The sequence below is a fragment of the Nicotiana tomentosiformis genome, chromosome 4 (genome assembly GCF_000390325.3).
Source record: "Nicotiana tomentosiformis chromosome 4, ASM39032v3, whole genome shotgun sequence".
Classification (NCBI taxonomy): Eukaryota; Viridiplantae; Streptophyta; class Magnoliopsida; order Solanales; family Solanaceae; genus Nicotiana; species Nicotiana tomentosiformis.
In genome coordinates this window covers 92,998,483-93,011,435 of record NC_090815.1, presented here as the reverse complement: position 1 = coordinate 93,011,435, position 12,953 = coordinate 92,998,483, and the positions used below count along the sequence as shown (strand labels likewise).

General features: G+C 42.2%; 1 protein-coding gene across 1 annotated transcript; it reads right to left on the bottom strand.

The window, feature by feature from the left end:
- Nucleotides 1-4,772: 4,772 nt before the first annotated feature.
- LOC138910147 (uncharacterized) lies at nucleotides 4,773-6,139 on the bottom strand. Its single transcript, XM_070201371.1, has 2 exons — nucleotides 5,519-6,139; nucleotides 4,773-5,435 (listed from the first exon to the last, which is right to left on the bottom strand). Exons 1-2 carry the CDS (start codon nucleotides 6,137-6,139, stop codon nucleotides 4,773-4,775), a joined length of 1,284 nt encoding a protein of 427 aa, XP_070057472.1.
- Nucleotides 6,140-12,953: the final 6,814 nt, after the last annotated feature.

Below are 12,953 nucleotides of genomic sequence, written 5' to 3'. Positions count from 1 at the left end.
ATGGGTAATACAATTAGACAAGCTATCAAAACTGCCAAGTTAACTAACAATGAGGCCGAGTATGAGGCCATGATTGCAGGTCTCAAGCTAGCTAAAGGTTTGGGAGCAGAAGTCATTGAGGCCAAATGTGACTCCTTTCTTGTGGTAAACCAAGTCAACAGAACCTTCGAGGTTCTAGAAGATCGAATGCAGAGATGTCAAAGATGTTCTCCCACTTTCGGCTGCTTGTCCCTTGATCTGCTGACTTTCTGCCAAAGGTGCCTTTTGATGGCATCTCATGACTTCTGTAAGGCCCCAAGTGTTTTCCCACTGATGACTGTCCAAGATTTGGGCTCGGTCAAGCCACGTTGTCGCTAGAATTGCGGAAAATTAATAGGTGTGACGGCGGGTCGGTACATGTAGCTGATATAAAATAAAAGCAGCATAAGGAACAGAAAGCAGATGTGAAGTTATGTTCATCAGTGAGGAGTCATTAGACCTCATAAACCTTGGCAGAAGTATTATATATGTATATGAATATATTTTAATAATAAATATATAAATAACTTAACACCCTAAACAATTAAAGTTGTATACGGTTAAAATCGGGCCCACCCGATTTTACTATTTGACCGAGACCGGGAGATTGCATCGAAGGACGACCTCATAACGGAACAGACTAAATCACGAGGACTAGGTACCAAGTTCAGAACAGAGGTACCTGTCGAGATCGAGGCTAGTAGCGATCAAAGCCAAACAAGACAGACATCGACCAAGATCGAAGATAGCACAATAACAGAAAGGCGAGATATCCGTGACTGGTCGAGGATCACGACGTAAACCTTGGTGACTGGTCGAGGATTATGGCATAAATTTCGGAACGGATCAAATCAGAAACGGTTAATTAGCTAATCATGGGATTTCCTTCTGTAATTTGATTTATACCATAAGTAGAACTCCTCTATTATATAAAAGGGGAGTATTAACCATTTTTAAGACGCATTGTTCTCGCATAAAAAATCCAATATAACTCTCTCTCTTTAGCTTATACTCTCTTATCCATCAGCTTGCTTTATTCTTAACTGTTTTGGTATCAATCAATTCGAGGGCATCCTAGCTCGAGGGTCGAATTCCGTTTCAACACTGGTTCGCTTTACTTTATAGTTCATTTCTGTCATTAATCTTCATATTTATCTATTGGTATTAAGTGATATCACATATTCTTAGAACCTCATTATAAGTTTAATTGTTATCCAATTTTAAGTGACTTCTACTTTAGTCGAACTTTAGGTGAGGCCGAGACTCGTACCCACATTTAGAAAAATTAGCGCTTGCCCTAATAAGCGCCTCTAGGAAATTAAAACCATATTTTCAGTGTCACCCGATCTGCGTGGTGACTACTTATCCTCTTTGCAATATTTTTCATAAGCCCGAACTTTTGGGCCGATTGGTCAAATATGTCGTCGAGATCAGTGGGTACGATATTGAGTATCGACCCCGAACGACCATCAAGTCTCAAATCTTAGTGGACTTCGTGACTGACGTTACGCCAGCCCTCGTACCCGAGGTCGAAAAGGAACTATTAATAAAGTCGGGTACATCATCGGGGGTGTGGACCCTCTTCACAGACGGTGCTTCGAAGGTGAAGGGGTCCGGGTTAGGCATCGTTTTGAAGCCACCCACGGGTAATACAATTAGACAAGCTATTAAAACTGCCAAGTTAACTAACAATAAGGCCGAGTATAAGGCCATGATTGCAGGTCTCGAGCTAGCTAAAGGTTTGGGAGCAGAAGTCATCGAGGCCAAATGTGACTCCTTGCTTGTGGTAAACCAAGTCAACAGAACCTTCGAGGTTCGAGAAGATCGAATACAGAGATACTTGGACAAACTACAGGTGACTCTACATCGGTTTAAAGAATGGACCCTACAACATGTGTCTCGAGAACAAAACAGCGAGGCCGATGCCTTCGCAAATTTGGGGTCATCAGTCGAAGACGACGAGATTAGCTCGGGGACTGTCGTACAACTTTCAAGGTCAGTAATCGAAAAAAGCCACGCCGAAATCAACTCCACAAGTCTGACTTGGGATTGGAGGAAAAAATATATCGAATACCTAAAGAACGGGAAGCTTCCATCAGATCCTAGGGAATCGAGGACTCTTCGTATGAAGGTAGCATGATTCACATTGGCCGAAAACGGAACACTGTATAGCAGGATGTTCGATGGACCATTGGCAATATGTTTGGGACCAAGAGATACCGACTACGTCCTACGAGAAATCCATGAGGGCACCTGTGGAAATCATTCTGGTGCCGAATCATTGGTTCACAAAGTCATCTGAGCAGATACTATTGGGCCGATATGGAATAGGATACAAAAGAGTTTGTTCGAAAGTGCGACAAATGTCAAAGGTATGCGCCAATGATTCACCAACCCAGAGAGCAACTCCACTCAGTCTTATCCCCATGGCCATTCATGAAATGGGGAATGGATATCGTCGGCCCTCTACCATCGGCCCCAGGTAAAGCTAAATTTATTTTGTTTATGACTGACTATTTCTCTAAGTGGGTTGAAGCACAGGCTCTCGAGAAAATTATAGAGAAAGAAGTCATAGATTTCATCTGGGACCACATTATATGCCGATTCGGGATGCCTACCGAGATCGTATGCTACAATAGAAAGCAATTCGTCGGCAGCAAAGTGACATAGTTTCTCGAAGATCACAAAATAAAAAGGATCATGTCGACGCCATATCATCCTAGTGGGAACAGACAAGCCGAATCGACAAACAAGACCATCATTCAAAATCTAAATAAAAAATTGAACGACGCTAAGGGAAAATGGAGAGAAATATTGCCCGAAGTCCTTTGAGCGTATCGAGCAATGTCAAAATCCAGTACGGGGGCAACACCGTTCTCTTTAGTATATGGCGTCGAAGCTCTGATCCCAATTGAAGTCGGGGAACCTAGCGTCAGGTTTCGATATACAACAGAAGAGTCAAATCATGAGGCTATGAATACAAGCCTCAAATTGCTAGATGAAAAACGGGAAGCCGCCTTTGTTTGGATGGCCGCACAGAAACAACGAATCGAAAGGTACTACAATCGAAGAGCCAATCTTCGACATTTAAAATCGAGGACCAACTGAGGAAGGCCACCCTCAGTACTCGAGACCCAAACAAAGGAAAACTTGGCTCGAACTGGGAGGGACCGTATCAGGTCCTCGATATCATCGGAAAGGGATCCTACAAACTTGGCATGCTGAACGGCGAACAGTTACCAAACAATTGGAATAGATCACTCCTCAAACGATATTACTGCTAAGGTACGACCTTCTCCATTTTCATGTTTATTTCATACTAACCATTTGCAGGTGTTTAATTGAATACATTGAAGGATTCTTCAAACACAAAATCCTTAGGTTTGAAAGCACACATTGTACTCTTTTTTTCTTAGACCGGTTTTTGTCCCAAATGGTTTTTTCCGACGAGGTTTTTAACGAGGCAACCATTGTTCGTGCTAACTTAGAGCAATTCAATAGTATTCGAGGCTCCTTTACAATCAACCTCGAATACTGGGGGAATCACCCTCGGATAGGAAAATACTTCGTGCCAACAGGATCTTGATAGGCAATTTTTGTAAGGGTCAAATGGTTGAACGAACCATGCCCATGTAGATTACTCGAGCCCTAATGGAAAACATGTACGCATGTTAATCTATTGAAAAAAGTATTTTTCCTTGCCAGATATTTCATGCCTTAGAGAAATTTTTACTTTACAATGTCGTGCTTGTGATCTATTGTGGAAACTGGCTTAAGGGTCGGTCACAACAAAAGTTCGAACAATTGACCCCACACTCGAGGACCACCATCAGAAAAATCGACATGATTGAATTACTAAAACCTCGAGATCGTAAGACCTTAAAAAGGCAACCCTCGATTTTATAGGCCACGACCACCCCACTCGGGGACTGATACTTTGAACAAGTTCAAAGTATAACAGGGGAACAAGCTAAAAGCTACGGCCAAATTAACACGGTTCGGAGTCGTCTGATTTTCGTTATAAAATAGGCCTTCGAATATTTTTATAAACCGGTTAAAAAGGCTACCTTCGGCTGAATTACTAAGGGTCTCGATAATATCGACCCTCGAAAACCCTAATGGGTACAAAGTCGTTCGAACTCTCGAACAAATTCTTTATTTCATGCTAAGTCACAACAGATTTTATATGATTAAACAATAAACTTTTCAAGCTGAAAAGGGGGAGAAAGCCATTCTTTTTACTATGGCCGTATCGGCCTAATTCAAGAGTCTAAAGGGCCATTTTATTTTTGAGTTTGAAAAATCATCCTCACTCAATTAAAACCTAAGGGTCACCCTACTCCAAGTTCGAGCAAGTACTCACTCGATTATAAAAACTATAGTAGTGCGGCTTCGATCGAATTGCCTAAGTCACGAACTTATGAACAAAATTTTCATAAGGCATGAATGAAACAAAATTTTCACAAGGCAAAAAATGAAATAAAGACAAGTCGGAAAGAGATCTTTATATATATGAGAATATTTACAAGGTCCGATCAGGATCCTACACAAAAAATCAAAAGTAAAAAATCCTAAGGTTCCTAATTTTCTCTGGGGGCAGCTTCTTCTCCATCGAGGTCCCCCCCGCTCTCGGACCCGCTCTTGCTCTCGACATCATCATCATCATCGGAGGAGGCCAGCACTCCAGCATTGGCTTCATGCTCTCTAGACTTTATTATCTCGTCGGTAAGATCGAAACCTCGAGCTTGGATCTCCTAGAAGGTTTCCCTCCGAGATTGGCATTTGGCAAGTTCAACAATCCAATATGCTCGAGTTTGAGAGATCTCGGTTGGCTCTCTCGCTTGGACTTGAGCGGATTCAGCATCGGCCCGGTAGACGACCACAATCCTAACTGCCTTGGCTTTAGCCTTTTCGGGTTCAGATTTGGCCTTTGCAAGTTCGGAAGCCAACAGAGCTTCGAGCTCCCCTATTTTCTTTTCCCGAGCCGAGCTCTTATCCTTTATGCCTCGAAGCTGACTTTTGGCCGATGACAATTGCGATAAAGCAGTCTCTTTTTCTGCAGCAAAGCGGTCCATACCTTCTTTCCACCCTAAGGTCTCCGCCTTCATCATATTGACCTCCTCGCGGAGTTGCTCGATCCTCTCGACCTTCTGCTGCAGCTTTGAGATTGAAATGTTAGCCACTGTTCCCGAATCAAGCCCATAAACTTTTAAGATTTTTATTACCTGCTCGATCAAGTCGGTTTGATCTTGGTGAGCCTTGGCCAACTCGGCTCGGAGGTCCTTGGTCTCCTCTTCTTTTTGCCCACAGAGAAGTCTAAGGGCATTTCTCTCCTCTGTGAACCCTCGGAGATCGGCCTCATACTGACTTAGCTCAGCTCGAGATTGAGAAAATGCTTCCCGATGAAGCACTGAGGCCTACGCATAAAGAAGAAAAGAAGTTAGACAGGAACAGAAAAATGAACACAAGGGTAATACCAACAAGGGGAGTTAAGGCTTACCCGATTCAGAGCTTGTTGTGCTTCGTTGAAAAGGATCGATGCCTCACCCGAGTCCTTCCTCGAGACCTCCAAGTCACTCATGCCGGTAGCATCTTTGACTACAGTAAAGTAATCACGGAAGGGATCTTCCCTTCCATTGGATCCTTCGATGGAGAGGGTCTTCAAGGCCCGAGCCTTTTGAATCATCTCCTCGGAAAATGAGGGAAGCAACGGGGAGCCTCTAATTTCTGTTGCCCCAAGTGGATCACTTGGGGCGTTCTCTCCATCTCGAGGGGCCTCGAGACTAGACCCTACAGCCGTACCCACCGTTGGCTTATTATGGTGGGAGGAATCTTCAATCCTCAATGACTCGGGGACTTCGCCCAAGTCTCTTCGCGAGACCCCCTCATCTCGAGACGGAGTCTCTGTAGTCTTCACCGATTCAGTGGATTTTGGGGCCTCGGTGCTCATTCCCACTTGGGCCACCAGCCCGGAGTCGTCTTCTTCGTCTCCATCCCTTAGACGCCGAACAGAGTCTTCAGTCAGGAGGATAATGTTCTTCCTCGGCTTACGAGCCTTCTTCTTCTTAGGTTCTGGATCCTCAGAGGTTGAGATCTTTTTCCTCTTTTTGTCCTTCACCATTTTTGGTGTCGGGATCGAAGTCTCCTCCTCACTAGATAAGGGCCTCATGACAGTATCTTTGCCCAGGCTTGTATGAAAAGAAATTAAGAAATGCTTTAAAAAAATCATCAAAGACGTGGTAAAGGGGCTTACCATGAGTTTGGGCCTCCCATTGGCCCTTTGATAAATCGCGCCATGAGCGCTCGGCATACGTAGAGGTTGAGGCCAGGTCCCAAACCCAGCTCTTAAGGTTAGGGATTGCACCGGGTATCCAAGCGACCGCTATATCACGGAAAAGGATATCGATGAGAAGAAGCAAAGGAGCAAAACAATAAATAGGAGCTAACAGTGGGATTGTACTTACGCTTCATATTCCATTTCTATGGAAATGACATCTTCTCGACCAGGATTAGGTCGGAAGTCCTCACTCGAATGAACCGACCCATCCAACCTCGGTCCTTGTCCCCGTCTATGCTCGAGAACAGCACTTTGGTTGCCCGGCGTTGGAGTTTTAGCAACCCGCCTCGATAGAGGCGGGGGCTATACAACCTGATGAGGTGGTCGAGGGTGAAAGGCAACCCCTCGACTTTTCTCATGAAGAATCGGAGCAGAATAACACTTCGCCAAAAGAAAGAATGGACTTGGCCTAGGGTTATTTGGTATTGACGGCAAAAATCAACGACGACGGGGTCGAGGGGGGCCAACGTGAAAGGGTAAGTGTACACACTTAGAAACCCTTCCACATGGGTGGTGATGTCCTCTTCGGGGGTCGGGATCACCACCTTTTTGCCCTCCTAGTTGCAGTCTTTCTTTTCCTGCTTAAGATATCCCTCGGTTATCGAGCATATATACCTCGACACTGGCTCGCATTGACCAGGAATCGATGAGGCTTTATCAGTTTTAAAGTCAGAAGTAAGAACGCACCCCCCGAGAACACACTCCTCAGGGAGAGGCTCCACCGGTGTTTTGTCGCCGGCCGGCCGCGATGAAGAAGTGTTTTCCTTTTGAGGAACAGTTTTTGACGTTTTCGCCATTTGGATTTGAAGTTAAAAATAGATGGAGATGATAAGATTTGGTGTTCTAAGAAGAGGTTAGCAGTAAAAATCGTAGATTTGTAGATGAAGAACTTAGAAGATGTAAACAGCTTCGGAGATTGGAAATTTGAAAGTAAAAGTTTGAAATGGTGAAAAGATGAGCTATTTATAGATTTCACAACGACGGTTCAAAATTGGCGGTGGCCGACCATCGACTGACGCGCATTTAATGCCTTGGTAACTGTATGGACAAAACGTTTCGGTCACTTCCGTCACTTACGTAACGAGGATGACGTCATGACAGGTCGAGGTAGAAAAATTGAAGGCTCAATTCGTTTCTTGTCATTACACTCCAAAAACCCAAGGGGACTATCTGTATACGGTTACAATCGGCCCCACCCAATTTTACTATTTGACCGAGACCGGGAGATTGCATCGAAGGACGGTCTCGTAACGGAACAGACTAAATCACGAGGACTAGGTACCAAGTTCAGAACCGAGGTATCTGTCGAGATCGAGGCTAGTAGCGATCGAAGCCAAACGAGACATACATCGAGCAAGATCGAAGATAGCACAATAACAGTAAGGCGAGATATCCGTGACTGGTCGAGGATCATGGTGTAAACCTCGATGACTGGTCGAGGATCATGGCGTAAATCTCAGAACGGATCAAATCAGAAACAGTTAATTAGTTAATCATGAGATTTCCTTCTGTAATTATAGTTATACCATAAGTAGAACTCCTCTACTATATAAAGGGGAGTATTAACCATTTGTAAGACACATTGTTCTCGCATAAAAAAGTCAATATAACTCTCCCTCTTTAGCTTATACTCTTTTGTCCATCAGCTTGCTTTATTCTTAACTGTTTTAGTATCAATCAATTCGAGGGAATCCTAGCTCCATGGTCGAATTCCGTTTCAACACTGGTTCGCTTTACTTTATAGTCCATTTCTGTCATTAATCTTCATATTTATCTATTGCTATTAAGTGAAATCACATATCCTTAGAACCTCATTATAAGTTTAATTGTTATCCAATTTTAAGGGTAAACAAAAGTATTTACGGTGCATTGGATGGGCAGTTTGCTCAGATTTCCTTGCCTTAAGAGTATTCATCGATCGACTTACTGTAATTTTGAAAGCTTTCTGTTTCATTTTCAGTTTTAAAAATATTATACCAATACCCTACTGAAATATATGATTCGATAATTTGTGTGGTTCAGTAACATGGATATTACTCTTTAAAGTTATATTCTACTAAACAGAGTTATAATCATGATTCATAAAACTGAGTTTTAGAGTCAAGCAAAAAAGAACAAATTAAAAGAAAACAAATTAACCAAAATATTAATGATATTTTATTCCAAAATAAGACTCATTTTTTTCTTAAAAAAATAAAATAAAAAAAATACCATACACAATATATTTTAGTAATTATGGATAATTTTATTAATTACCAATGAAAGAAATACAAAACTCAGCTAGAGTTTCTCAGTCTCGCTGATCTATATAAACATGATTCTAGCCGACCCCTGAAAGATAATCATTATATACGGTAGAAACCGGGTTTGCCTCTTGTGTGACCAATCGAGACTGAAACATGACAGGTTAGAGCTCGATCTCGAGTAATATCAAACTGAGGTGCAAAGTTACATCGTTGAGCTCGTGACCTCGGGACCTCGGGACCTAACAGGATCGAGGGAAATTTGCCGAGCCAAATAACAGAAGGCCAAAATATCCATGATCGGTTGGAGATCACGGCGGAAATCCCGACACGTATCAAGGAGATGCCGATTAATTAGCAAATTATGAGATTTTTTACCTTGTATGGAATTGCATCAAGAGTAGGACTCCTCTACTATATAAAGGGGGTCTGATCATTTGTAACACACATTGCAAGACGTAACATAAAGCAATATATTGTAATTTCTAATTCTTATCATCTTGTTATTCTGTTCATACTTCAGTTGAAGCATTTCTTGGTTCGATGGTGATCGAACACGAAGGCCAAGGCTGTTCAATTCGTGTGGTTTGCATTTATTCTTTTATCTTCAATTTCAATATCAATCTATTTTCTTAATTTGTATCAAGTTGTATCATGTATCCTTAAAACCGCGTATAAATTCAATTATTATCCGATTTTAATGGTAATCAGTTTGGCGCCCACCGTGGGGTTAAGGATAATAGTGATTATCTGTACAAACTTTCATAAGATACACTATTTTACACTTGTTCTTTGGAGTATCTTTGATTCCAGGACCAAAATGTCGAACTCTCAGTCAGCATCCCTACACATGGATAATGATTTCGGTCATCACAGCGAAAATGATAACATAGCGCCAGGGAACGACGTACCTCTGGTTGGCCCCGATGGAGTTCCGACTGTAGATCCAATTGACATTAGCTCGCATGTAGCCATCAACGCAAATTTGGACGTCGATCCCGAGGGAAACATCCGTAGGGATGTTCGATCAGCCGCTCAAAGCACACATGGCGGCGAAGAGGGCGGGATCAGCCTGCGGGTGATCTTCAAAATGTCGCAGGCTCAACAAGCAGCAATATCCCTGCTCCAAAACCAGAATCACCTACCGAGCAGGACCGAGCCCGAACCGTCCCAGGAAGTTGTCCACATGGTCGAATCGGCTTCAAGGAAATCAAGCGAGAAAGAATCGGGAGCCGATCCTGCAATCATGAAGATGCTCGAAGAACTGACAAAACGAATTGAGTCGAGGAAAAAATAGATCGAGGCAAACAACAAAAAGGTGGAAACTTACAATTCCAAGGTCGAGCAAATCCCGGGGACACCGCCAATATTGAAGGGGTTGGATTCCAAAAAGTTCGTGCAAGAAACTTTTCCCCCAAGCGCGACTCCCAAACCGATTCCTAAGAAGTTCCGCATGCTCGAGATTCCTAAATACAATGGAACGACCGACCCGAACGAACATGTCACCTCTTATACATGTGCTATCAAAGGGAACGATCTAGAGGATGACAAGATCGAATCTTTCTTGGTAAAGAAATTCGGAGAAACCCTGTCGAAGGGAGCTATGATATGGTACCACAATTTGCCACATAATTCTATTGACTCATTTGCTATGCTTGCAAATTCTTTTGTAAAGGCACACGCTGGGGCCATCAAGGTTGAAACTAGGAAGTCGGACCTTTTCAAGGTAAGGCAGAAGGACAACGAAATGCTCAGAGAATTCGTGTCTCGATTCCAAATAGAATGAATGGACCTGCCACCGGTCGCCGATGATTGGGCCGTTCAAGCTTTCACCCAAGGACTCGATGTTCGAAGCTCAGTGGCTTCACAACAGTTGAAGCAAAATTTGATAGAATACCAGTTGTTACTTGGGCCGATGTGCATAGTCGATATCAATCAAAGATCATGGTTGAAGATGACCAACTTGGAGCTCATTTCGGGTCCGTTTATCCTATCAGACCCGTTGATAGAATCAAGAGGGACATTGATCGAGAATCGAGGTTGAACGGAGATCGGTACCAGCCATACAATGGAGATCGTAAGAACAGCGGATCTGGGTGAAATTATGTATGAAGTGAAAGGAGAAGTGATCGAGGCCAGAGCTCTCGAGGGCTCATGAGAAAGAACGGCTTTGACAGGCTTATCGAATATAAAGAAGCACCACGATTATCAGAATACATCTTTAATGTTAATGCAGCCGCCATTGTATCGGCTATCAGATGCATCAAAGATACCAAATGGCCTCGACCTTTACAAACTGATCCATCCCAAAGAGATCCCAACCAAATGTGCAAATATCATGGCACCCATGGCCACAGAACGGAAGATTGTCGACAATTGAGAGAAGAAGTATCCCGATTATTCAACAACGGGCACCTTCGGGAGTTTCTAAGTGACCGAGCCAAGAATCATTTCAGAAACAGGGATTCCAATAAACAAAACGAGCAAGAAGAACCTCAACATGTCATTTATATGATCATCGGAGGGGTCGATGTTCCCCAAGGTCCGATGTTAAAGCGCACCAAAGTATCAATCACGAGGGAGAAACGGACTCGAGATTACATACCAGAAGGAAGATCTTTCAACAACGAGGATGCAGAAGGAATCATGCAGCCCCATAATGATGCACTGGTAATATCTGTACTCATGAATAAAACTCGAGTTAAATGTGTATTAATTGATCTAGGTAGTTCGGCCAACATCATTCGATCGAGGGTAGTAGAACAACTCGGCCTACAAGACCAAATCGTGCCCGCGGCCCGAGTACTAAATGAATTCAACATGGCTTGTGAAACTACTAAGGGAGAAATAACGTTACCGGTGAACGTATCCGGAACCATCCAGGACCAAGTTTTATGTGATCGAAGGGGACATGAGATATAATGCCCTGTTCGGTAGGCCGTGGATTCACAACATGAGGGTTGTTCCCTCGACCCTTCACCAGGTGTTAAAATTCCCAACACCAGAGGGGATTAAAACTATCTATGGGGAGCAGCCTGTCGCAAAGGTGTCACGACCCAAGATCCCACCACAGACGTCGTGATGGCACCTAGTCTCTAAGACTAGGTAAGACAATTTTCATTTCATTTTTGAAGCCATTTTTTTTGAATTAAATAAGTAACCAAAACTAACAGCTTAAATAATTACAATATACAACCTCTCAAGACTGGTAGTACTGAGTCACAAACTCTAACTGAATACATAGAATGATCACGAGGACCGAATATACAATACTGTTTGATTACAAGTTAACAGTACAATAAAATGAAAGGACTCCAAGGAACTGCGACGACCAAGCAGCTCTACCTTGAATTCTTACGATCCCGCTTTAACTCTGCTCAAGTCCGTTATCTCCAATACCTGGCTCTGCAAAAAAATGTGCAGAAGTGTAGAGTGAGCACACCACAGCGGTGCCCAGTAAGTATCAAGACTAACCTCAATGGAGTAGAGACGAGGTACAGTCAAGACACTCACTAGTCTAATAACCTGTGCAATATAATATACAAAATAATTGGAAACAAATAACAATAGGACAACATGGAACAACCAGTGATATGCACAACAGACAATAAGAATACCATTAATATCACTCAACAATTAATAAACACAATTACACCCAATTAAATCAAACCCTTCAAATAATGTCCTTCGCATATAATTCTACTAAAATACTCTCTTTCAAATATAATTTTCCTCAAATAAATATCTTTCAAATATAATTCTTTCATAATAAAAATCCTTCCAAATAAATATTTTGAATATAATTCTTCAATTAAAAAGTCACCACGTGACACCTCATTTCATAATCATAAAAATACGGGTCTCAGCCCATTATTAAATCATTATATTTCCCCGGCACATCGTGCCCTCATTTCATATCTCAACTGCACGGACAACTCGCGTGCCAAATATCATTATTATTTAATCACAGCACCTCGTGCCCACATTTCATATCACAACCACACGGACAATTCACATGCCAATATCCTCAATGTATATAAGAACCACATGATCAATTTATTTCCACTAAAGTGAGTTTAAAAGTTTTTAAATCAAGTAAGAAATCAACAAAGAATTGAATTTATTTTTAGAAATTATTTGGGTGAAGAAAATAACTTTGCACTTATATCAAAGCATCAGATAAACTACTGGTTTAGTTGTAAAACTATTTAATTTAAAACATAATAATAATTTCTTTTATTTAAATCAACTCAATCATCGAAAATCAGTAAGAAAAAAAACCCAGAAATATACTTCTTTAGAGTCTCGTACTAAAAAGTCAAAGTCAACATAATACAACTAGGAGCACAAAACAC